The sequence below is a fragment of the Channa argus genome, chromosome 4 (assembly GCF_033026475.1).
Source record: "Channa argus isolate prfri chromosome 4, Channa argus male v1.0, whole genome shotgun sequence".
Classification (NCBI taxonomy): Eukaryota; Metazoa; Chordata; class Actinopteri; order Anabantiformes; family Channidae; genus Channa; species Channa argus.
Window position 1 is genome coordinate 1432127 of NC_090200.1, and position 26964 is coordinate 1459090.

General features: G+C 41.3%; 1 protein-coding gene and 1 pseudogene across 1 annotated transcript; both read right to left on the minus strand.

Moving 5' to 3' along the window:
- Positions 1-1437: 1437 nt before the first annotated feature.
- On the minus strand, positions 1438-25737 carry LOC137125128 (uncharacterized). Its single transcript, XM_067500114.1, has 22 exons — positions 25671-25737; positions 25076-25195; positions 24843-24962; positions 24387-24515; positions 24080-24232; positions 23006-23084; positions 22615-22843; positions 20586-22377; positions 20316-20489; positions 19671-19844; positions 18686-18732; positions 18007-18530; positions 17930-17936; positions 14719-16279; positions 14423-14596; positions 13525-13698; positions 11765-11938; positions 11585-11631; positions 10861-11429; positions 2807-3030; positions 2515-2561; positions 1438-2359 (listed from the first exon to the last, which is right to left on the minus strand). The coding sequence occupies exons 2-22, from the start codon at positions 25162-25164 to the stop codon at positions 1815-1817; spliced, it is 7032 nt and encodes a 2343-aa protein (XP_067356215.1). The 5' UTR covers positions 25165-25195; positions 25671-25737; the 3' UTR covers positions 1438-1814.
- LOC137125501 (NLR family CARD domain-containing protein 3-like) lies at positions 3494-6339 on the minus strand (annotated as a pseudogene).
- Positions 25738-26964: the final 1227 nt, after the last annotated feature.

A 26964-nucleotide genomic window follows, 5' to 3' on the forward strand; every position in this document is an offset into this window, starting at 1 on the left:
GTTTGTTGTTCATTGTTCCCGTGGACTAAGTGCATTTGGAACTGTTTATTTGCAAGACTGGGGACTACTGCAGTCTTCTTCTGGTTTGTTCCTTTGCACACTTTTAGTTGGTACTTTGCTTTGCTGCTACATTGTATTTTTGTTGTTGTCTTTTCTCCTCATTGCTTCAGCTGCCCTCAGTTCTTCTTTCCTCCTCGTCCCCTCACCTGTGTTGGCTCCTCCTGGTGTGCTGACTTCACTAGTGTGGCATATCCCACCACCCACTCCTCTTAAGAACCTCATTATCCTAGTAGTACATTCTGAGTTTTATCCATAGCTCACTCTTTCTCCTCAGATACTCCACGCCAGCATCTGCCCCTCCGGTCGCCACAGTTGTGCACCCCTGTACCTAACTGTTCCACCACAGCATCTTACTCACAATTAGCTGTTTGCCTTCCAACTCCTTCGTTTGTCCTGCGCCTTCTGGCCTGTGGAACACATTCCGCTGTGGTGACCCCTGAAGGGTCAAGCCAAAGGCAGTTGAATTAATGCTGTTTAAAAAGCAAACTTGATATTTCCAATTACCAAAATTATAACCAAATCAAAAGAAATTTGTAAATAAGAAGAAATAAAGAATAAATGCTGGTAAATGTGGGTAAACTCTGACAGGAAGTTGCTAGCTAGGTAGAGTGGAAATTGGCACAGTTTTTACAGGCTGTGGTTGAAAATGACACTGGACGGTCAAAAAGCTGCTGTTCAGTGCCTGACATGAAGGGGGACAGGGACTGGATTACAGGACACTAAGACAGGAGGAAAACGGACAAAGGGTTTAAAAAAAACTAAGGCTAGTTAACCACAAGGATGCTACAGGTTATGTTTGCATCTGATGAAATTGGTCTACTTACAAAGTGTGTTTGAACAGCCAGATATTTGGTTGGTTCGGGGTTGAGTCGTCAGTACTGCTGTCTACATTAAATGTGATACTGCATTACTGTGCGGTGCGGTACTTTTATGCTAATTAGCCACTTGAAGCTACTGCCGCTTCGCTGTTTAAATTAGTGTGAAGATATATATTCATTCATATTATATTCAAAACATTTAGTCCTTTGTGGTTTTCAACCTATTACTAGGCTACTGCTTTTATGAACTACTTGACCCTTGTAGCCCCTGCAGTTTTGTTGTGTTTTTTTAAGTTGAGGCAGGTGTGGAGGATGCAAATCTTAAACTTTTGTTTCCCTACCAGTCTGAGACTAACACTATGTTTTGTTGACTGGAAAACCCTCATCACTCACATTCACCCACAGATATGTTCTGTACATGTGCATCTATGTAGGTACTTCACCAGGAAATGCACTGGATGCTTTTCTTTTGCTGGATAAAATGCACTACAGTCCTTTTACTCCTTGAACCTATAAGAACACATACCACAGAAGTCCCCCCCCCCCCAGCGGAATGAAGACAATACGGTGTCATTTAAAATACATCAGGTGCTCTTGATAATTCCCCCCCTTCAGACGGCCCTGTGCTCCCACTCAGCCTGCATGGCCCATATCATTTCTCAACCTTTATTTCCCAGAATCACAATTAGATTTTTCAAACCATAGTGTAAAACTAGTGATATCACTTAATTTTTTTCTTAAACATAACCACACTGTTAGTATTGATAGTACAATCTGAAGTAAATCACCTTTCTGCATATAGTCATTTAATGATTCATTTTACTTGTACATATTTTGCTTTAATATTTTAAAATCATTCTTCGACCTCTTCTTGCTTTTGTTTCTTCTGTAGCAGATCTTTGTGAGAATGTAAGCATAAGGAGGAGATGCTGAATACTACTCTGGACACAGAGACACTGAAGAGCCAGGGTGGTCGTGGCAGGACCCAAACCCAGCATAAAGAGGTTCTGTGAATGTGGTGTGGAAGGTCTGGAGATGGATCAGTTTGTCAGAGCCAACTTCATAGAAGGAGAGAGAGCCAGCAGCAGAGCTGGAACCACAGTCCACATACACTGCTACTCTACCAGACTTGGAGGAGGAGGAGAGGTGTGTTACTATGTTATTGTGCCACATATAGTAACCTTCATCAGTGCACCTCACACTCCAGGATTGATTGTTCCATCCAAACATACAGTCTTTTTTATCTTCTTTCCTGCTGATTCCTCTGTAACTCACTGATATAAAAACCTGTCCTCTCCACTCCACCTCCCAGTAACAGCGACCAGTCAGACCATTACTACACAGCAGCTGATAGACGTTATCAAATCTGTCTGGATGATCAGGATACGACTGATCCTCCTCCACCAGCGTCACCTTCCTGTTGTCAGACAGTAGTAGTTTCCTGTTCACTGTGTTTTTGTCGATTGTGAGTTGACAGAAATCTGATGGAGACAACAAGACACAAACAGCTGCAGTTATTAATCCATCATCTGTTCATTTCTTGACACTTTGATGATGTGAATGAGTGATGTGACAGTTTGAAGATGGTTGAATGTTGCTGCTTTGTTTCCATCAATCTCATTAAAAACACACTTACACTTCCTCAGACCTGGTCTCAGCCATCGTTCTCCACCAGGCTCCACCCTGAAAGGAGGAGGGGGGTCAGAGCAGCACATTCTCTGTCAGCATGCACATTACATGGCTCTTATATACATCATTATTTTCACCTAGACAAACATTGTTTGAGATTTTGCAGCATTTCATGAAATTTTTCTAAATGGTTTTGCTTTCTCTGACTTATTCTGGCCTTAAATGAGAAAATATAAATGTAAATATATTTAAAAAATCCTATCAGAAATTGTCTGTGGTTTCAGCAGGTGTCTTCATACCTGAGAGTGTCAAGTCTCCAGACTGGATTCTTCAATCCAGCAGACAGCAGCTTCACTCCTGAGTCTCCTGGATGATTGTAGCTCAGGTCCAGTTCTCTCAGATGGGAGGGGTTGGAGCTCAGAGCTGAGGACAGAGAAGCACAACCTTCCTCTGTGACCAGACAACCTGACAGTCTGCAGACACACAAAACATTATGTGGACACTTGTGTTGGTGTTTTATATGCTCATAACCATGATAACAGATACATGTCCATGTAAACACATGGACAATTTAAATCTGCATCTAAATATCATCTCAATATTTAAATTTAACTAGGTAGAAGGTTATGAAAAGCTATAATGTTTTAAAGAGGTTAATTATGTAAAAAGCATGGGAGTCTCTTACTTACCCACAGTTTACTCGTAAATAGATTTCAAAAGTCATTGGGGAAAAAATAAATAAAAACTTTATCTGACCTGAGAGTCCCTAGCTGACAGTGTGGACTCTTCAGTCAGAGTAATTTCACTCCTGAATCCTGCAGGTTGTTGTTACTCAGGTCCAGTTCTCTCAGACTAGAGGACTGAGAGCTGAGAACTGAGGACAGAGCTTCACAGCTTCTCTCTGAGAGGTTACAGCCACTCAGTCTGGAGAGGAAACAATGAACCAAAACATCAGTTACTCTTCATACTTAGTAATATTAGGCTACAATGGAAAAATCTGTATGGGAAAATCAAATTAACCTACAAAGCTTTATTGCAGACTTTGACCACAGGCAGCAGCTTCAGCAGAGCCTCCTCTGAAGCAGAGTATTTCTTCAGATCAAACACGTCCAGATCTTTTTCTGATGACAGTAAGATGAAGACCAGAGCTGACGACTGAGCAGGAGACAGTTTCTCTGTGGAGAGACTTCCTGATCTCAGGGACTGTGGGATCTGCTCCACTAGAGAACAATCATTCAGTTCATTCAGACAGTGGAACAGGTTGATGCTTCTTTCTGGACAAGGGTTCTCCTCGATCTTACCTTTGATGTACTGGAGCGTCAATACCTGATTCACATCTGAGGTATTTTTTGTTTTTGTTCGAAGACCTTGTAACAGGGTCTGATTGGTCACCAGTGACAGGCCCAGGAGAAATCGAAGGAACAAGTCCAAGTGTCCATTTAGACTCTCTAAGGCCTTGTCTACAGCACTCTGGTAGAGGTCTGTCAATGCAGGTTTGTTTTTTCTTATTTGTAACTTCTCTGAGGTTGTTTCTGACAGCAGATTGACTCCAGAGTTGAAGAATGTCAGATGGACATGAAGAGCAGCCAGAAACTCCTGAAAACTCAGATGGACGAAGCAGAACACCTTGTCCTGGTACAGTCCTCTCTCCTCTATAAAGATCTGTGTGAACACTCCTGAGTACACTGAGGCTGCTCTGATATCGATGCCACACTGTCAGGTCTGATTCATAGAAGATCAGGTTTCCTTTCTGCAGCTGCTCAAAAGCCAGTTTTCCCAGAGACTCAATCATCTTCTTGTTCTCTGGACTCCAGTGTGGATCTGTTTCAGCTCCTCCATCATACTTGACGTTCTTCAGTTTGGACTGAACCACCAGGAAGTGGATGTACATCTCAGTCAGGGTCTTGGGCAGCTCTCCTCCCTCTCTGGTTTTCAACACATCCTCCAGAACTGTAGCAGTGATCCAGCAGAAGACTGGGATGTGGCACATGATGTGGAGGCTTCGTGATGTCTTGATGTGGGAGATGATTCTGCTGGCCTGCTCCTCATCTCTGAATCTCTTCCTGAAGTACTCCTCCTTCTGTGGATTATTGAATCCTCTGACCTCTGTCACCATGTCAACACACTCAGGAGGGATCTGATTGGCTGCTGCAGGTCGTGTGGTGATCCAGAGGCGAGCAGAGGGAAGCAGGTTCCCCCTGATGAGGTTTGTCAGCAGCACATCCACTGAGGTGGACTCTGTAACATCAGTCAGGATCTCATTGTTGTGGAAGTCCAGAGGAAGTCGACACTCATCCAGACCGTCAAAGATGAACACAACCTGGAACTTTTCAAACCTGCTGATTCTTTTGGTTTCAGGAAAGAAGAGATGAACAAGTTCCACCAAGCTGAACTTTTTCTCTTTCAGCACATTCAGCTCTCTGAAAGTCAATGGAAATGTGAACTGTATGTCCTGGTTGGCTTTGTCTTCAGCCCAGTCCAGAGTGAACTTCTGTGTTAAGACTGTTTTCCCAATGCCAGCCACTCCCTTTGTCATCACTCATCTGATCGGTCCATCTCTTCCAGGTGAGGCTTTAAAGATGTCTTCATGTCTGATTGTTGTTTCTGGTCTGACTGGTTTCCTGGATGCTGTTTCAATCTGTCTGACCTCATGTTCATCATTGACCTCTCCAGTCCCTCCCTCTGTGATGTAGAGCTCTGTGTAGATCTGATTCAGAAGAGTTGGGTTTCCTGCTTTAGCGATGCCTTCAAACACACACTGGAACTTCTTCTTCAGGTCAGATTTGAATTTCAGCTGACACATCATGTATGATTCTGAGAAAAACACAAAATATTTGTGTAATTCAAATTTTAAATATAATTTACCACCCTCCTACTGTCCATTCCAAACTTTGCTGGTTAAATCTTTACATAAATTCTCTTACTGCTGTGCAGACAGTCAGCCAGCTCCTCCTGCTTCATTCTCCTCAGGAAGTTCACTGTGATCTTCAGAAATGACTCTCTGCTGCTCCTCCTCTGCTCTTCATCCTCACCATCCAACACCTCCTCATCCTCCCTCTGACTCTCTAAGCATTCTGGGTAATCTGGACTCAGACTCTTCTGGATCTTCTTCAGCTCGTTCTTCACAAAAGTGACAATGTTGTCCTCCAGCAGCTGGAACACAAAACTATATGAATGACACAATCCAAGTAAAACCATGGAGCCAAACATCAGATCCATGTTGGACAGACCGATAATCCACTGTTCTAAAACGTGCAGCATGGACATTATTGTGGACACCACAGATGGAAAAGTAGTAGTTGTACATGTACAGACCATAAATATGGAGTCCAGGTGTGTTTGATGCTGCTGGGCAGACTGACCACTGGGAACCTCTGAGCTCTGCTGGTCCAGTCTGTGGAGGAACCTGGAAGAAGTCAGTTTAAAACTTGAACCAAGTCAGTCACATGATCTTTAGTAGAGTTTTAAATTCTCACCTTCCATCATCAGACTGTCTGAAACGTAGAGGTTCTTTCATTGACCAATCACTCTTGAGTGACACACAGCTGGGTTCAGGTCCAGGTACAGCAGAGTCTGGTCTGTGCAGCTTCTCTGGTCTTGAACACAACACAGACAGAGGTCAGAGTGTGAATAATGATGGTGGAGTGATTGTTGGTGCTGAGCTCTGACATGGAGAAGAGTCATGGACAGTTAGAGATCCTCATCTCACCTCTGAGCTTTGGTCTGGCTCTCAGGTTCCCCACACAGAGTGGTTTTAGAGGGAGGGTCTCCCTCCTCTCTGTCCTCACACTGATCCATGCTGCTGAATTCACACACACTTTCTACCTTCCTGTGGAGACTCACTTTAATTATTGGAGAGCTGCCTAATCACCTATTTAATATCCCATCTATCTTCATTCTGCTCTTCCTTTTGTCTACTATCCTCATATTTCTATTCACTTGCGACTTTTCTTTGTTCCTTCCCTCTTCTCAGTCTTGTACACTTTCCATTCCTTCTCTTATGTATCTGTCTTTTTCCCCCTTCACCTGCTGCTGACAAACACACTGATTACGTTTGTCTTAGTCCAGAGAACCGCAGTGAAGCTCAGATCAGAGTCAAATCATCTTCATCTGGATATTTTCACAAATCAGACTTTTAGATTCTTCACACAAACATGAGAAATGAAAGCACGTAAAATATGAATGTAATGAACAGATGCCATCTTTAGTGCTCTGAACTTTACCAACTGATGTGTCTGGTTGAAACAATGACTGTTCCAAAAGTTAGGATTTAAACTAAAACATTTAGAATCAACTAGTTTCTCCAGCTGAAAGAAAATTATTTATTTTTTAACCAACAAGAGAAAACCATGGTTCTTTGACGAAGACAAATCAAACCAATCAAAAGCTTCACTTATTCAGCTTTTCCCCATAAACTTCTTTACTCTGCAGCTTTTCTATCTATGGTCAACAGGACATTTGTGCTGATTTGTTTTATCAGATTCATTTCACTGACACTGCTTCTTCTCCTTCAGTGTGTGTGTGATACTGTTTTTTTTTTTTTTTTTTATTCTTTATAAATCTATGCAGTTTGACTGGTTGAACTGGGTCTTCGTAACAAGCCGATATGATATTAAACTTCCTCATGACTGAATGTGGTGAAAAAAGAAACTAAACTGTTTCCTTGATTTTCTTGAGACACCCAGTCATTAAAATGTGTAAATTAAGCACAGGGGCTTCAATAGAGAGGCAACAACAGTCAGTGTGGGTTAACTGCCATAACAACGAATATTAAATCCTAAAGTGAAAAGAAGAAGACAGATATTCATACTGGGGGCTGGGAGCATCCTAAATGTGAAGGAACCATACAACAAACCAAACAACCTAATCCTGCAGTAAGAAGGTGAGTGAACTCCCAGTACACCAACCACACCCTCGGCTGGAGGCCCGAACCCGCCACAGTAAGAGAAACGAGCAGAATTAAAACTCAACCAAATCCAAAACAACACACCCACTTCAAATACTTCTAAACAGTACCTCAGGGTATTTAAACCCTTGCTTTTACTGCATACATCAAAATACAAAACACAGAAATGTAAAGTTTAACTTACTACAGCCACAAGCAGAGACATCTCAACATGAGCAGCAGCCAGTCTCACACACCTGCTTAACAATTCTCTCTTAACCAGTTTATCATTTCTCTCATTGGCTGCTGCTCTTCTCTTGACACCACCCCCACATGAGTTCTAGTGTTTTCCCCATGTCACTTTAATGAACAAAGATCATATGAAGTGTTTTCCTGATTAAAAAGACCTTAATGTTGTTAGAATTGTATAGCACATTACATCTTGTGTCCTAAAGAAAACGTAGTGAATTTATTCTTTGACATTTTGACTTGATAAACATGTTTGTGATGTGCAAGATTTAATTTGAATTCTAGCTCTTACTCTATCTGTAATGCATTTGTTTTCGATCAGGTTTACCAGTGGTGATGTTCAGGGAACCTCAGACAGTAAAACCTATGCTCCTGAACATTAACAAGATGGTAGAAAAGATGTTTAACATGTGAAATGTGACTAAATTAAGTTTCTGTTTTCTTCTCAGCAGTGTGGACTTTTCGTACTGAGAGAAAGGTGTAGAAGACGAGCTGCTGTCCGCCTCAGTGTGAGTTTGATACCTGATGAAGACAAAAAACAAAGGTAGAGACACTGTCCTCTACAGGCTGCTCTGGCAATGGAGAAAACTAAGAGAGCTATCGATTTACTGTAACACAAGAGGCTGCTGATGGACACGTTATACAGTTATATCGTTTCTGTACGATCACGTATTTGTTCTAAAGGTTTGGCAACATTTTATAAACTGCAGAGATATCAGCTTTTAGTACTTTGTTCTGACCATGTGTTCCCCCATTTTATCAGGTAACAGGTTTCATCATCTTCATTTAACTGACTGCTGCTGTTTCTTCTACAACTTGAGGTTTTATGTCCAGCAGCTTCAGGAGTCATTGTGTTATGAAGTCACAAAGTTTCCAGATGTGTTGCAAAATAAGCAAAAACAGCTCCGATAATGCCAGGTAATCAGATAACAACAGATGACATTAAATTAGATACTTTTTTTTTTTTTTTGGTCCTTTTGTCTTATCCCGTGAGTTCAGAGTCACCACAGCGGATCATTGTTAGCATATTGATTTGGCAGTTTTTATGCTGGATGCCCTTCCTGACACAACCCTCCCCAATTTCTACCGGGCTTGGACCAGCACTGCACTGCTGGGGAGGGGAATGGGCTGTTGGGGGTTCAGTGTCTTGCCCAGAGACACTTCAACATATAGATAGAACCAGGGATCTAACCACTCTGGGGGAATAGAGTAAATTTAGTCACATGCTTTAGATAGTCAACCAAGATGGTCTTACTGAAGAGGTCAGAAAGAGGACAAGAAGTCACAGGTTGAGTCGTGTTTAGAGGACAGATTAAGATCACAGGAGGCACTTTGTTGTAATAAGGTGCAATTAAAGGGTTTTATTTCTTCTCAATAACCTAGAAAGGGACAAGAGTGATGACTGTCAACTGCTTGCTCCTGGTTTCTTCAGTCATGTTTTGTGAGGGTGGTTCCTGTTTTGGTTTGGGTATAAATAGAAGGGGTTTGAGAGACACATGTCAGAATAAGACACCAACATCCGTGTGTTCTTCTCCATGCCGACATGTATTAAACTGAGATGGTTCATCACACTGAGTTTTGTCAAGATTTAGTAACACTTGACTAAGGAGAGAGACAAATTTCTATCACAGCACTGACCCTGTGGTCTGTGGACGACTGCCAACTGAGCTACAAGATATATATTGTTTGTAAAAACATGAAATTAAATAAAAAATTAAAGGAACAGTTGGGACAAAAACTGCAGGGCAAGTAAAGAGGCAGAGACAGCTTACAATGATATTCATGGTGAGGTTTATTGAGGTAAAGAAAACCGGCAGAACACCTTCACTTGTCAATCAAGTTCACACAAAAGAACAAAGGAATGAGTCAATGCTAACGAGCATCACAGAACATGCATTCAGTACAGTGCAGGGGGATCTAATTAACAAGTCCTAATGGCTACTGATGTGTGTGTGTTCCGTGGTAGGACACCCTCCTTCCTCCTACCAGGAACCACTGGTCTAAAGACAGTGCAGACAGATGTGATGTGGTGTGAAAGCTCAAAGGATGCATTTGGTCACCATGAACAGGCATTTTGCATTTGTAGGAAATTCTGTCACAGAATAAATAATAAAAACAGAAACAATACACAAATGCACACATTTTAAAAGACAAATCTGTATGTTTGACAGTAAACAACTATGCAGCCTTGTTTTTGTTATTTGCATCCTCATTCCGAGCTTAAGAAAATGCAACAATTCTTATTCTCAGGTGATTGTAAAATGAATACATTTAAATAGAAACATTTATAAATGTTCCATTTGGTCCATTGGGTCTGCAGTTTTATACATTTTACAGGCCACTTCTCTGAGCATTAGGGCTGAGAGGATCATTGAAATGTTTTACCTTATTGGCATATAGTCAGTAAGGTAAGATGGGGACACCACCAGGTAACTCAAACAAAAATGAGTGAGGGGCCGTAACTGAACCACCTCTTCTTATAATGAACTCCAATACGACTCCACTTCCCACTTTGACCTCAATAATAAATACATAGTAGAATTATCACCTGTTTCAACACAAACAAAATGAAATTATAATCCTAGAATTCCTGGCAGAGCCTTTTGATTCCATTAAACTGCACAGGTGGTAATAATGTTATGGCTGATTGGTGTAAGTCTTAGCCTAAGAAAAAAGGATGTTTCATTTCTGTTCATTACTCACAGCAGAGACTCTCTAATGGCTGCATTAATATTACTCTTCTCAATTTTCTAGGATCCCGAGGAGCAGCATGACCAGCATCACTTGGACCAGTAAAAAAAAAAAAATTAACGGCTTCTTATGATGATTATTAATAATGTTATTAACGTTACTATAGAAAACTTTACAGATTTGACTGTTTCGTGTGTGAAAGCACTAACGTTAACTTTATTGATGCTCAACTTTTTTGTTTGTGTTTTGTGCTACTTATTCAGTGATGACTATGAAATGACATCAAATAAGTCGAGCAGCACGACTACGTGCTGTATAATGGGAATTCTGTAAATAATACAGATTTACTGTACAGCTACTGTGGATGTTCCACTGTTCATTTCTGCAGACACCACAATAAAGAGCACCACTGATGCATAATATTGTCAGTTTCTTCTAAACACTAGAGCTGAAATGAACTGTTTTGTGTCAGCTTAAATTGGACTTGAGTGACAAAATACCAATAAATCAGTTTACAAGAAATCATTTAGAAAGAGACAGGACAGGACACAACAGTGGACACAGAGTCACTGAGGAACCAGGCCAGACTCTAAACGCAGGATAAACAGCTTCTGTAAATTTGTTGTTGAATGTGTAGATATGGGTCAGTTTGTCAGGGAACACTTTGTAGAAAGACAGAGTCCCAGCAGGACTGTCCACATACACGGCCACTCTGTTAGAAACTGAGGGGGTGAAGAAAGAAGAGGTGAATGGGACAGGGATAGATGTACCTTTATTCTTGTGATAGACTGAGTAAACTCCTTCACAGCAGAACAAACTCCAGGACTGGTGATTCATTCCAAAAGCACAGTCATCACCATCTCCTTTCCTGCTGATTCCTATGTAACTAAGTGATATGTGAACCTTTCCGCTCCACTCCACCTCCCAGTAACAGCGACCAGTCAGACCATTTCTACACAGCACCTGGGGAAGGTCAAATCTTTCTGGATGATCAGGATACGACTGATCATCCTTCACATGAGTCATAACTGTGTTGCTGTTAGATAGTTGGATCTTTTTTTTCACTGTGTTTGTGTCGATTGTGAGTTGACAGAAATCTGATGGAGAGAACAAGACACAAACAGCTGCAGTTATTAATCCATCATCTGTTCATTTCTTGACACTTTGATGATGTGAATGAGTGATGTGACAGTTTGAAGATGGTTGAATGTTGCTGCTTTGTTTCCATCAATCTCATTAAAAACACACTTACACTTCCTCAGACCTGGTCTCAGCCATCCTTCTCCACCAGGCTCCACCCTGAAAGGAGGAGGGGGGTCAGAGCAGCACATTCTCTGTCAGCATGCACACATGGACATTACATGGCTCTAACTGACATATTTTGGTGTATTTACGTCTAAAATGTTTTTGCCTGCAGCAGGTGTCTTCATACCTGAGAGTGTCTAGTCTCCACTGTGGATCATTAAGTCCAGCAGACAGCAGCTTCACTCCTGAGTCTCCTGGATGATTGTAGCTCAGGTCCAGTTCTCTCAGATGGGAGGGGTTGGAGCTCAGAGCTGAGGCCAGAGAAGCACAACCTTCCTCTGTGACCAGACAACCTGACAGTCTGCAGACACACATAACAACACACAGGAAGCTTTAACATTTGGAAATGGAGTTTGTTAGTCTATCTGACAAAGGCTACAAGCTGAACTCCGTGTGTCTAGTAAAGTTTATTATACTATGTGCTAATGGAGTTTTACTTTTTTTTTAGTTTGCTTGCGCTCATCGATGAATCTTGGGTGTACGTGAGGTTGTGCCAGAATTTCATGCTTGGCTTATCTCAAACTCTTGTATGCTGGCTTTTATTTGAAGTGCATCCAGAAAGTTTTCCCAGCGCTTAACTTTTTCTACATTTTGTTATGTAACAGACTTAATTCAAAATGGATCAAATTCTTTATTTTCCTTAAAGTTGTACAAACAATACCCCATAATGACAAAGTGAAAGAAGTTTGCTTGAAATCTTTGCAAATGTATTAAAAATAGAAAATAAATCCCATGTATGTAAATATTCACTGCCTTTGCTTAATACTTTCTTGAAGCACCTTTAGCACCAATTACAGCCTCAAGTCAGGTTGGATCGGGAGCGTCGGTGCACAGCCATTTTCACATCTGTCCAGAGATGTTCAATCGGGTTCAAGTCTGGGTTCTGGCTGGGCCTCTCAAGGACATTGTCTCATAGCCACTCCTTTGTTATCTTGCCTGTGGGCTTAGGGTTGTTCTGTTGAAAGATGAACCATTGCTCCAGTCTGAGGTCCAGAGCGCTCTGGAACAGGTTTTCATCAAGGATGTCTCTGTACATTGCTGAAAAACATCCCCACAGCATGATGCTGCCAACACCATGCTTCACTGTAGGGATGGTGTTGGCCAGGTGGTGAGTGGTGCCTAGTTTCCTCCAGACATGACACTTGGCATTCAGGTCAAAGACTTCAATCTTTGTTTCATCAGACCAGAGCATTTAGTTTCTCATGGTCATTGTCCTTCAGGTGGGCTTTCATGTGCCTTTTACTGACATGTGGTTTCCATCTGGTCACTCTACCACACAGGCCTGATTGATGGAGTGCTGCAGAGATGGTTGTTCTTCTGGAAGGTTCTCTCTCCACAGAGAAATGCTGGGGCTCTTTCAGAGTGACCATCGGGTGCACTGTTCACTGTTCACTGTGGGACCTTATATAGAGAGGTGTATGCTTTTCCAAATCCTGTCCAGTCAACTGAATTTCCCACAGGTGGACTCCAGTCAAGTTGTAGAATCATCTCAAGGATGATCAGTGAAATCAGGCTGCACCAGAGCTCAATTTTGAATGTCATGGCAAAGACTGTGAATACACGTGTGATTTTTCAAACAAACTTCTTTCACTTTGTCATTATGGGGTATTGTTTGTAGAAAAATATAATGGAACAATTAAATTATTCTATTTTGAAATAAAGCTCTAACATAACAAAATGTGGAAAAAGTTGAGCTCTGGGAAAACGTTCTGGATGCACTGTATATGCAAAAACAACAAAAATCATCCAAAGGGAAGCAATTCTAAAGAGAAGTACAAAACTGGTTTGATACATCAAATTGTGTTATCCTGCACAGCACATCTGCTAATAAGTATTGTTTATACATTTTTAAATTGTCATCAGATGAACACATGAAAGACTTCTGACCTGAGAGTCTCCAGTTGACAGTGTGGACTCTTCAGTCCATCAGAGAGTAATTTCACTCCTGAATCCTGAAGGTTGTTGTTACTCAGGTCCAGTTCTCTCAGACTAGAGGACGGGGAGCTGAGAACTGAGGACAGAGCTTCACAGCTTCTCTCTGTGAGGTTACAGAGACTCAGTCTGAAGAGGAACATTTATATGAAACTGTTATCAGTAGTAATGTTAAGTCTTGATATTTGAAAGGTAAAAGAAACAAATATCTTAGCTCACAGGAAATTAGCTGTTTGCTTTAAACTGGCTCTGTTACACCCAATGTTAACCTGCGCATCGATGGTTCTAATCAGAAGTCTACACTCAATATCAACACGAATATCATGGCATTATTGGGCTTTAAGTGATTTCTTTTAAATGTTCATTAACTAGGGCAGAATGGATCAACAGCTTTTGACAAAACATTTAAAAAATTGACAGCCATAACTGACTTACTGAAACTAGCAGAACCTACTTGGTTAATAGAAGTGAAATACCCTCAGCCATCTGGCTAAAGCTGAAATTTGCAGCTTAAGCTAGTGCAAAACAAAAATGTGTGAAAATGTTGCATACTGTAACGTTACATTTGGAAGTGCAGATGTTTGTTTAGAGGAGTCTGTTCCTGATTGAGCGTTTGCTCAGCTTGTGTGTTTAGAGTAATTATGCTGTTGGAACACCAAAGTGTATCCAGGTCTCAGCAATTTAGCTGAATACAGCGTTATTTAGTTAGTTCCCCTTCTTCTCACAGGAAACGATAACTTCAAGTTATTTCTGCTAAAGGTGGATCTATAAGCTACTAAAGCGTGAGGGGGTGATTATTGCTCTACTTTTCTTTTTGGCATAATTTGTGTTAAATAAACAATGGCACACTGACCTGAGTGTGTCCAGTTTACAGTGTGGACTCCTTAATCCAGAAGACAGCAGGTTCACTCCTGAATCCTGCACGTTGTTGTTACTTATGTTCATCTTTCTAACTTTAGAAGACCTAGAACTTAGAATCGAGGACAGAGCTTCACAGCTTCTCTCTGTGAGGTTACACAAATCCAGCCTGAAAAAAAAATGAGCAAGAACCAATACGTTTTTATGTGTTAATGGTTATTGTTTTCTTTTTCTTTTTTTATAAATAAAGTGTCTGTATATGAGGAAGGGAAGATCTAACTATATGCTTACAGAGCTGTCTTAGAGACTTTGACCACTGGCAGCAGCCTCAGAAAAGCCTCCTCTGAAGGACTGTATTCGTTCAAGTCAAACACGTCCAAATCTTTTTCGGATGACAGTAAGATAAAGACCAGAGCTGACCACTGAGCAGGAGACAGTTTATCTGGAGATAGACTTCCTGAACTCAGGGACTTTTGGATCTCCATCACTAGAGAACTATCATTCAGTTCATTCAGGCAGTGAAACAGATTGATGCATTTCTCTGTAGACAGTTCCCCACTGATCTTCTTCTTAATGTACCAGATTATGTTTTGATTGGTCTGTGAGGTATTTCCTGTCTGTATCAGCAAGCCTTGCAAGAGAATCTGATTAGTATGCAGAGAAAACCCCACGAGAAAGCGCAGGAACAAGTCCAAGTGTCCATCTGTACTCCTCAGTGCTTTGTCAAGAGCGGTCTGATAGAAGACTCTCTCTGAAGACTCATGGTAAGCAGCGTGCTCTTCCAACAGCAGATTGACTCCAGAGTTGAAGAAAGTCAGATGGACATGAAGAGCAGCCAGAAACTCCTGAAAACTCAGATGGACGAAGCAGAACACCTTGTCCTGGTACAGTCCTCTCTCCTCTATAAAGATCTGTGTGAACACTCCTGAGTACACTGAGGCTGCTCTGATATCGATGCCACACTCTGTCAGGTCTGATTCATAGAAGATCAGGTTTCCTTTCTGCAGCTGCTCAAAAGCCAGTTTTCCCAGAGACTCAATCATCTTCTTGTTCTCTGGACTCCAGTGTGGATCTGTCTCAGCTCCTTCATCATACTTGACGTTCTTCAGTTTTAGCTGAACCACCAGGAAGTGCATGTACATCTCAGTCAGGGTCTTGGGCAGCTCTCCTCCCTCTCTGGTTTTCAACACATCCTCCAGAACTGTAGCAGTGATCCAGCAGAAGACTGGGATGTGGCACATGATGTGGAGGCTTCGTGATGTCTTGATGTGGGAGATGATTCTGCTGGCCTGCTCCTCATCTCTGAATCTCTTCCTGAAGTACTCCTCCTTCTGTGGGTCAGTGAACCCTCTGACCTCTGTCACCATGTCAACACACCAAGGAGGGATCTGATTGGCTGCGGCAGGTCGTGTGGTTATCCAGAGGCGAGCAGAGGGAAGCAGGTTCCCCCTGATGAGGTTTGTCAGCAGCACATCCACTGAGGTGGACTCTGTAACATCAGTCAGGATCTCATTGTTGTGGAAGTCCAGAGGAAGTCGACACTCATCCAGACCGTCAAAGATGAACACAACCTGGAACTCTTCAAACCTGCCGATTCCTTTGGTTTCAGGAAAGAAGAGATGAACAAGTTCCACCAAGCTGAACTTTTTCTCTTTCAGCACATTCAGCTCTCTGAAAGTCAATGGAAATGTGAACTGTATGTCCTGGTTGGCTTTGTCTTCAGCCCAGTCCAGAGTGAACTTCTGTGTTAGGACTGATTTCCCAATACCAGCAACTCCCTTTGTCATAACTCTTCTGATTGGTCCATCTCTTCCAGGTGAGGCTTTAAAGATGTCTTCTTGTCTGATTGTTGCTTATGGTCTGACTGGTTTCCTGGATTGTCTAATAAATAAAAGAATTAATATAATTTACCACCCTCCTACTTTGGAAAACATGCCTTTCTCTGTCTATTTGCCATTTTTGCTGGTTAAAGGTAAAGGTCCATGAAGTGATATTTGGATGTGGACAGTGAATCAGAGACTCCCTGTAGTGTAAAGGTTTATTGGTCCTGCTGATCCCACAGGAATCAACAGCTCAGTCTGCAGCTTTTTGAAGAGTTCGGCTCGGTGTCAAACCTCAGTCAGTTTGGTTTAGTCCCAACAGCTCTGACAACCTTGCCTACAACCTAATGTTTGAAGACATAGTTATTTTAGCCAACAACTTTGATTCAACACTGGTACTTTCTGTTTTGTTGTTATTTCAGTTGCAGTTTTAGGGATTGAGGTATTTGATCAAAAGTATTAGTAATCGTTTAGTAGGATCGTTTTGTCCTCTTTGTCTACTGTTCTTTCATTGCTCTATCAATTTTTGTCAGTTTTCATATGAACAGCTAAGATTAATACTAGAAAGGTCTTCATGAAAAAATGCGAGTCGTCTGTCCTGTTAGGGTCACCGAGGGGCTGAGGCCTATTCTAGTCATCAGTGGCCAGAAAAGCTAAGATCTTCCACCACATTGTATAAAATCTTAACTTTTCATATCATAATTTTGACTCTTGGGCAGCACGATGGTGGACTGGTTAATGCTGCTGCCTCTCAGCTAGAAATTCCTGTTTTGAATCCCCTGCCTCCTGTGTCCTTTCTGTGTGGACTCTGCATGTTCTTCCCGTGCTTGCGTGGGTTTCCTCCGGTTTCCTCCCACAATCCTGGTGCTGTGAATGTGAGAGGTTGTCTGTCTGTGTGGTAGGATGCACTGTTGTATTCTCTGGTTGTTCTGTTTATTATAACTACTAGATAATGCAACTAAAAGATTGGACGTGCTGAAGCCTACTGTAGCTCACTGAGATAAACTTTAAGTTTTCCCTTTATTCTTAGACGGCCTACCCAAGTTTGTTTTCAGCAGTAGGAACAAAATGAAGAACTCTTGATTTAGAGGTGCATTATTTTGTCACTTGCTGTAAAACTAATAGTCTCAACACTTTTTGCTTTATAGGGTTAGAAGTAATCTCCTCAGAGCAGCTTCAACAAAACCAGTAGGAGTAAGTAAAAAGTATAATAATCCATACTTAACACAAACATCAAGTACAAATGAAGTAGTACGGTTATGTCAGTAAAAGAAAAACTGACTGTTCCAAAGTACATTCAGTGAAGTCTTACAACACTTATCATTTCAGTAAAGTTTCAACTGCTTGTGGTTCTAAAGCCTACAGCCCCATTATTGTATTATCACCACTGTCTCAATGCTACAACGCCAACATCTTTGAACACTGAACAGACACTGAGATCTACAGGACCATGTTTGTTTCTCCTTATACCATTTCAATAAAACAGTGACAGCATCTTAGTTCTGGGATCAGAGGAAAACAATTCACTGGCACAAAATATACTGATATTCACAGTAATCATTTTATTGGGAAATGAAATTTTAGTTAACAACATTTTTGATCTGTAATAATCATAGCTCCAACATAAAGAACAGGAAGAAGAAGAAGAGGTTTCCAGCGTTGTGTTTGGTAAAGAGACAGACAGGTAGCCTACAGAATGAATAACTCTTGTCAACATTGAGAAATATTGTCCAACAAGAGGAGACTCTCTCTACTGTACTGAACACAAAGACACTGAAGAACCAAAGGACAAGAACCCAAATCCAGCATACAGAGGTTCAGTGAAGGTGGTGTTGAAGGTGTGGAGGTGGATCAGTTTGTCAGAGGAGACTCTGTAGAAGGACAAAATGCCACCAGGACAGTCCACATACACTGCTACTCTGTTAGAGACTGAAAAGGTGTTGGACGACCTAAATGTTCTCTCTTTATTGACAGAGTAACGACCGTCATACCAGTTTAGGCTCCAGGATTGACGGTTTTCTCCAAACCTGCAGTCAGCGCTGCCTCCTATCCGACTAATTCCTCTGTAACTTACTGATATTTCAACTTTTCCTTTGCATTCGACCTCCCAGTAACAGGGACCAGTCAGACCATTACTACAAAGCAGCTGAGGACACCAGACAAATCTGTCTGGATGATCCGAATATGACTGATCCTGCTCCACATATGTCACCTTCCTGTTGTTGTCAGACAGTTTGAGGTGTCTGTCTAATGTGTTTTTGTCGATTGTGAGTTGACAGAAATCTGATGGAGAGAACAAGACACAAACAGCTGCAGTTATTAATCCATCATCTGTTCATTTCTTGACACTTTGATGATGTGAATGAGTGATGTGACAGTTTGAAGATGGTTGAATGTTGCTGCTTTGTTTCCATCAATCTCATGAAAAACACACTTACACTTCCTCAGACCTGGTCTCAGCCATCGTTCTCCACCAGGCTCCACCCTGAAAGGAGGAAGGGGGTTCAAACATGGACATGTTCTGGACATACAGCTGTACAAATAATCAGATGTGTAAGTCAGTGGTTTCCTACATGACATGAGTGATGTACATTATGTGAGAAATGGTGTGTGACGTGCAACAGCATGACAATTTAACATCACTTAATCATGTTTATTTAATACCCAAACTTGACCTAAATGTTTTTGTGATCAAGCCGGATCAAGCTGCTATGATTGCACAGTTTTAACACAGCATTTCTTGAACCAAAAGGTTGCTATTCAATAGGCACCTGCCTGCCTTGGGGTCAGTGCTAACAGTCCGGCTGGACATATGAGAGGGTTGTTACAAAAGACCTATTGATCTCTTTCCTAGGCCACATAATTCCTTGAGTGAATTAAGGTCGTAACATCTGGTTATTGCTTTCACTAAACAGGAGAGTATGAAAGAAGTAGCCACATGCTATCTCACTTTTCAGAAATAAAATGTGGGAGCCCAGTCTGTTACATCTCGGATGGGACGATGTATTCGTACTCTTACCTTACACTAACGTTACTGAGTGATGGGAGCTCAACACAAAAAGTGGCCTTAAATAACATACAGTAGCATATTTAACTAGTTGTTGCTACAGGTTTTTTTTTTTTTACAAATCTGTGAAATCAGTACTTCCACAGTAATTTTTAGAATTGTATTTTTTCAAGTTTAAGGTTGAAATTTAGACTGGAAAAAACAACCACAGTAATATTAGCTCACATCTGTCCTGTAATCCATAGCGCAAACTGCCTTTTCACTGTACTGAAAACAGAAACTAATGACTTTTTAGACAAACGCTAAAAAGTTGTATTCACGCTGCATCTGAAATAAACTTGGTGTCCTTCTTGATGCAGCAGTTAATTGCTGACAGGGATGAAACTTATCTGTGACTATAGCAGACATTTCCATACCTGAGAGTGTCCAGTCTCCAGAGTGGATCCTTCAATCCAGCAGACAGCAGCTTCACTCCTGAGTCTCCTGGATGATTGTAGCTCAGGTCCAGTTCTCTCAAATGGAAGGGGTTGGAGTTTAGAGCTGAGGCCAGAGAAGCACAACCTTCCTCTGTGATCAGACAACCTGAAAGTCTGTAAAGAAAAAAACAATCACGGCTTCTACAGTGATTCTGCAGTACTGCTGTGTGCAGTCAAACCTAAAAATAAACTATAATACAACATTAAACAAATGACTATGTCAGGAAATATCTAGTGACAATACCACTGTGATATAAATATTCCACATCAACTAATGTAAATCAGATTTTATTTGGTCAGCAGTTCCAAAGTAAAGTGTGGATGTTCCAGTCCAGAAGACAGCACCTTTAGTCCTGAATCCTGCAGATTATTTTTACCTGTGTCTATCACTCTCACACTAGGACTGGTAGCTGAGAAGTGAGGACAGCTTTTTGTAAAGATTTTCTGTTATGTGGAATTTTATATCCTGATGGAAAAGATCAGATTATCATGCCTTATGCTCACATTGCAGAGGTCCTTCATTCTGTGTATTATATTTACAAAATTCTCACAAACAATTTACAACAAAATGTAACTTGCTCAGACCTGAGGTTTTCTAGTTTACACTGTGGACTCTTCAGTCCAGCAGCAAGCAGCTTCACTCCTGAGTCTTGCAGGTCATTGTTACTTAAATCCAGCTCTTTCAGAATATAGGGTTGGGAGCTGATAACTGTGGACAGAGCTTTACAGCTTCTCTCTGAAAGGTTACAGCCACTCAGCCTGAACAGGAAAAATTAAAAAAGGTTGTGAGTTTTGTTTCTCTGGATGGAGTTGTAATACATAAATAATACCGAATACATCCAACTGGCAACACACTGGGTTTTGTTTGAGAAGTTGATGACAGGCAGCATTCTGAGAAGAACCTCCTCTGAAGCAGAATATTTCTTCAGGTCAAACTCTTTTAGATATCTTTCTGATGTCAGTAAGATGAAGGCTAGAGCTGACCACTGAGCAGGAGAGAGTTTATTTGTAGAGAGTCTTCCGGAAGTCATGGACTGTTGAATCTCCTCAACTAGGGAACGATCCTTCAGTTCATTCAGACAATGGAACAGGTTGATGAATTTCTCTGGAGAAAGATCCTCATTGACCTTTTTCTTTATGTACTCCACTGTTTTTTGGTTGGTATCTGAATCATTTCCTGTCAGTGTCAGTAGACCAAAAAGGAGAGTCTGATTGGTCTGTAGTGAAAGGCCTAGGAGGAAGCGGAGGAACAAGTCCAGGTGTCCAGTGGGACTTTGTAAGGCTTTTTTTATAGCACTCTGGTAGAACTGTCTCATTGTAGTTGTGTCTTTCCTTAATTTGTATTTGGTTGATTGTTCTTCTAAAAGCAGATTGACTCCAGAGTTGATGAAAGTCAGATGGACATGAAGAGCAGCCAGAAACTCCTGAACACTCAGATGGACGAAGCAGAACACCTTGTCCTGGTACAGTCCTCTCTCCTCTATAAAGATCTGTGTGAACACTCCTGAGTACACTGAGGCTGCTGTGATATCGATGCCACACTCTGTCAGGTCTGATTCATAGAAGATCAGGTTTCCTTTCTGCAGCTGCTCAAAAGCCAGTTTTCCTAGAGACTCAATCATCTCCTTGTTCTCTGGACTCCAGTGTGGATCTGTCTCAGCTCCTCCATCATACTTGATGTTCTTCAGTTTGGACTGAACCACCAGAAAGTAAATGTACATCTCAGTCAGGGTCTTGGGCAGCTCTCCTCCCTCTCTGGTTTTCAACACATCCTCCAGAACTGTAGCAGTGATCCAGCAGAAGACTGGGATGTGGCACATGATGTGGAGGCTTCGTGATGTCTTGATGTGGGAGATGATTCTGCTGGCCTGCTCCTCATCTCTGAATCTCTTCCTGAAGTAGTCCTCCTTCTGTGGGTCAGTGAACCCTCTCACCTCTGTCACCATGTCAACACACTCAGGAGGGATCTGATTGGCTGCTGCAGGTCGTGTGGTGATCCAGAGGCGAGCAGAGGGAAGCAGGTTCCCCCTGATGAGGTTTGTCAGCAGCACATCCACTGAGGTGGACTCTGTAACATCATTCAGGATCTCATTGTTGTGGAAGTCCAGAGGAAGTCGACACTCATCCAGACCGTCAAAGATGAACACAACCTGGAACTTTTCAAACCTGCAGATTCCTTTGGTTTCAGGAAAGAAGAGATGAACAAGTTCCACCAAGCTGAACTTTTTCTCTTTCAGCACATTCAGCTCTCTGAAAGTCAATGGAAATGTGAACTGTATGTCCTGGTTGGCTTTGTCTTCAGCCCAGTCCAGAGTGAACTTCTGTGTTAAGACTGTTTTCCCAATACCAGCCACTCCCTTTGTCATCACTCTTCTGATTGGTCCATCTCTTCCAGGTGAGGCTTTAAAGATGTCTTCATGTCTGATTGATGTTTCTGGTCTGACTGGTTTCCTGGATGCTGTTTCAATCTGTCTGACCTCATGTTCATCATTGACCTCTCCAGTCCCTCCCTCTGTGATGTAGAGCTCTGTGTAGATCTGATTCAGAAGAGTTGGGTTTCCTGCTTTAGCGATGCTCTCAAACATATGCTGGAACTTCTTCTTCCATTTAGATTGAAGTTTATGCTTACAAACTGCAACCAAAGTTCCTGAAAAGAACACAAGTAATCAAGAGAGATTCTTTGACAGTGACACAGACATATTCAAATTAACTTAACTTTTTTGTATAATTTGTTAAATTGCATCAGTGAACATTTTTTGGCGACATAATTTATATTTATGTACAGTATACAGCACTAAAAATTTCAGTTAGAATATGCAACATTACACTGAGCCCTGAGTTTATCCACTAGACAATTTAAAAAATGAAAGAGAAATCCTCTTACTGCTGTGCAGACAGTCAGCCAGCTCCTCCTGCTTCATTCTCCTCAGGAAGTTCACTGTGATCTTCAGAAATGACTCTCTGCTGCTCCTCCTCTGCTCTTCATCCTCACCATCCAACACCTCCTCATCCTCCCTCTGACTCTCTGAGCATTCTGGGTAATCTGGACTCAGACTCTTCTGGATCTTCTTCAGCTCGTTCTTCACAAAAGTGACAATATTGTCCTCCAGCAGCTGGAACAGAAAACTATATGAATGATACAATCCAAGTAAAACCATGGAGCCAAACATCAGATCCATGTTGGACAGACTGACAATCCACTGGTCTAAAAAGTGCAGCATGGACATTATTGTGGACACAACAGATGGAAAAGTAGTAGTTGTACATGTACAGACCATAAATATGGAGTCCAGGTGTGTTTGATGCTGCTGGACAGACTGACCACTGGGAACCTCTGAGCTCTGCTGGTCCACTCTGTGGAGGAACCAGGAAGAATGAGCTCACATTATGTCTGTCCACACCGAGACACACACAAGGTCAAGGTCATGGAGCAGTTTTGCCTGCATTTTAATGCAACCTGACATAAATTGATTATAAAAGGCCCAATTAACATGTTCAAATGCTTGGTTTGTCTGACCAATGGTCCAAAACCAAAGATTTTCAATTAACTATGACATGTAGGATGAAAGTTGAAGATATTTCTTTCTGCTGATCAACATCAATTACTTGACTGGTTGGTTCAGCTCTAGTCTGTAAATAATGTGGTTTTGTGCAGTTTGGCTTCCAGACTCCACTGTCTTGGTTCACTTTAAAGAAACGTCTGTTCTTTAGTTTCCAAATGAGCCACTGTGTTCTTCAGCTACTCTGACTGTTTGTCTGCTATTTGATAATAACCAGGTGATGGACTGTGTCTTTTTACAGTTTGTTCTTTGAGACCAGATTCTTCCTGCAGCTGCTGGAATCACCATGAGAACAGTAAGACTGAACCAGTGAAGATACAGGAGACACTTTATGGGTAAACCAATGTCTATGTATCCTGACTGTGTGGGGATTGTTCCTCATCATTCAGAGAACCAAGATTATACACAGATGGTTTCTGTTTGTTCCTCCTGAAACACAGAAATCTGCACTGCTCCCAGAACAAAGTCACATGATGTGTTTGGAACTAGGAAAGTAGAAAAAACTATTATGCCATTGTGTTTCCTGCAATTCAGCAAACTATGTGTTCAGAGTCCAGCTGATACCACTGAACACTGAAAACTACAAGATGAGGATTTGATGGAGGAGATCAGTGAAATTGGGGTTTTCCTTTGTTAGCAGTTAGCATCTGTTACCTTCAATATGATAACTGGCTTGTACTGGACAACAGCAACAAAACAAGTCAAAGTCAAAGCTGAAAAGGAAACAACAGAGGAACACAGAAACACATTTAATAAAACTTCTCTGCAGGTACTGAAACAGGAACTCACCTATTTGCAGCCATGGGCTGTTGTCCTTTAAAATTAATGATGTGATCATTTGATCGGTCGCTCTTCAGGGACACACAGCTGGGTTCAGGTCCAGGTTCAGTTCTAGGTTCAGGTCCAGAGTCAGCAGCATTTGGTAATTGCTGCGTCTCTGATCTTCAATACACACAGAGGGTTGAGTGTAAATCTCAAATAGAAGTTTCAGAATTGCACTGTTTATTAGTGCACATATGGTTTGTGTAACAACAATCACTCAATCATTCATACAGAAAATGGCTGATGATCCATTCGGAACTCAGTTACAGCTTACTTCTCTACAGCTGCAGGTAGCTGTCCTTTAAAATTAATGATGTGAATATTTGACTGGTCACTCTTCATGGACACACGGCTGGAATGAGGTCCAGGTCCAGCAGAGTCTGGTCTGTGCAGCTTCTCTGGTCTTGAACACAACACAGTAACAGGTCAGAGTGTGAATAATGATGGTGATTCGTTAATGATTTTAAACAAATCAGATTCCACTGACAAGAGCTGAAACGTGAAAGTTAAATATTGTTGGCCCAGAATCTATGAGTATGTAAAGTAAAGCTCTATGGAGGGTGAATTTATCAATGTGACAAAAAATAAATTATTAGTTACAAATACTGATGTTGGCATATTTTCAGTGTCAATGCCAACAACTAATTATGGCAGCTCTTTATTACAAACTGAGCTGTAAATGTATAATGGATAAAAAACTGCTGTCTTTCTGTCAGTTTAAATATATTACATTCCATCAGTAGACTGTCTGAAATGAAGAGGAGTCTCCATTGACCAGTCACTCTTCATGGACACACAGCTGGGTTCAGGTTCAGGTCCAGCAGAGTCTGGTCTGTGCAGCTTCTCTGGTCTTGAACACAACACAGACAGAGGTCAGAGTGTGAATAATGATGGTGGAGTGATTGTTGGTGCTGAGCTCTGACATGGAGAAGAGTCATGGACAGTTAGAGATCCTCATCTCACCTCTGAGCTTTGGTCTGGCTCTCAGGTTCCCCACACAGAGTGGTTTTAGAGGGAGGGTCTCCCTCCTCTCTGTCCTCACACTGATCCATGCTGCTGAATTCACACACACTTTCTACCTTCCTGTGGAGAGAAAACACACATCCTTCATCTGCACATCAAATCCAATCCTCCTCTCCATCATTTCCCCTATTTCTCTGCTTCATATCAGTGGCAGTGTGTCAGTGAGTTTTACTGAAGAATGGTTGATGAAATTAAGTTAATCTAATGAGTCAATCTGACTTGTGTTACATTGTATCTTTACTGATATTGTTCAATATTTGGTGGTCAAATGATCAGTATTAATGCTGATCAGAAAGGTTTGTTACTTCAATATTTGCTCTGTCAGCAACCAGTCACATGAGTGTTGGCAGTGGTTGCGACTTTGTGAGCTTTAAAGTCTAATGCCCACAACTGGCCGTGTGTTAATCAGAGTTCTGAGTTACAATTAAATGGCAGATTTCTGCAATTTCTAGTGAAACAAACCAACAATAGCTAGAACCAACAAGAGCAGAGAGCATTACACAGGCAAATGCTTAAACAATGTTGCTTACATTACCTTGAAGTGGAGAAAATGAGGTGCGAAGATGCCGAAGTAATGAGGAAGTGATACTTTAAACAGAAAGATGTTGTGGTGAAATCTGCTTTCACAATCACGTCATTTCCTTTTACATAAAAAGTCCCTAAACAAACCTCCAGAATCATTAAACTGCTCATATTATCCTAATTTGGAGATTTCTTAAAGCACCATAACATTCTTTAATAGATCAACCCATTCACACATACCAATATAGGAGCACTTTGAAGCATAAAATGAGAACGTATGAGAGTATAAGTTATCAATCTTTTTCCTCTATCATCAGCATGATAAAACACACCAGGTCTCTTATTTGCTGCACCATTACTGATCATTTCCCTGTGAGCTGTAATGTGGTGAACAGTTTAATTCCTGAACAGATGCTACGTGGTACTCAACTTAAATTTAATACCATTTTTCTGTTATCACCAGACAGAAGTTGTGTCTATGCTTCATTTTATATGTTCTTTTATTTTACCATTACGATCTTTCCTCTGTTAACGTCTGTACAATGACTTCATGACTTTCTTTACGAATAAAATTGTAGCCATTAGGGAAAAAATTCACCAGATTCTCCCTACAAATATTACAGATAGATCTTCATGTACAACAGCTCTAGAGTCATCGATAAGGCCCCAATCCCTGTTAGACTGCTTTTTACCCATAGATCTCACTGAGCTAACCTCAATTATGGCTTCCTCAAAACTAACAACATGTCTTTTAGACCCTGTTCCAACTAAATTGCTCAAAGATATTTTACCCTTAATAAACATGTCACAGTCCTGTCCCCGTGTTCAAGTTATCTAGCTTTATTTCCTGTTTTGGCTTTTATTTTGTTGATCCTCCTTTGTCTCTTCCTGTGAGTCTGTTTGCTGTCTTTACCTTCCTCATTTTGTCCTGATTTGTTTCACCTGTTCCCCGTCCTTTTGCACGCTCTGTCTGCCTTTGTCACAAGTTTGTATCCTGCCTGATCCCTGTCTGGACTGTCAAGGTTTTGGTCTTTCCTTATGTGTTTTGTTATCCCTTGTTATGAGGTTTGGTTCTCCTTTGTTACATTTTGCATTAGTTTATCTTCCCCTGTTCCCTGTATTAGTTTTAATACCTTCTGTCTAGTCCTGTTTAGGTAATTTGTCCCTGTTAATTTACCCTCACTGGTAAAAGTCACCAACGATCTTCTCATGGCCTCAGATAATGGACTTGTGTCCATACTTGTCCTACTAGACCTTAGTGCCGCATTTGACACCATTGACCACAACATTTTATTACAGAGACTGGA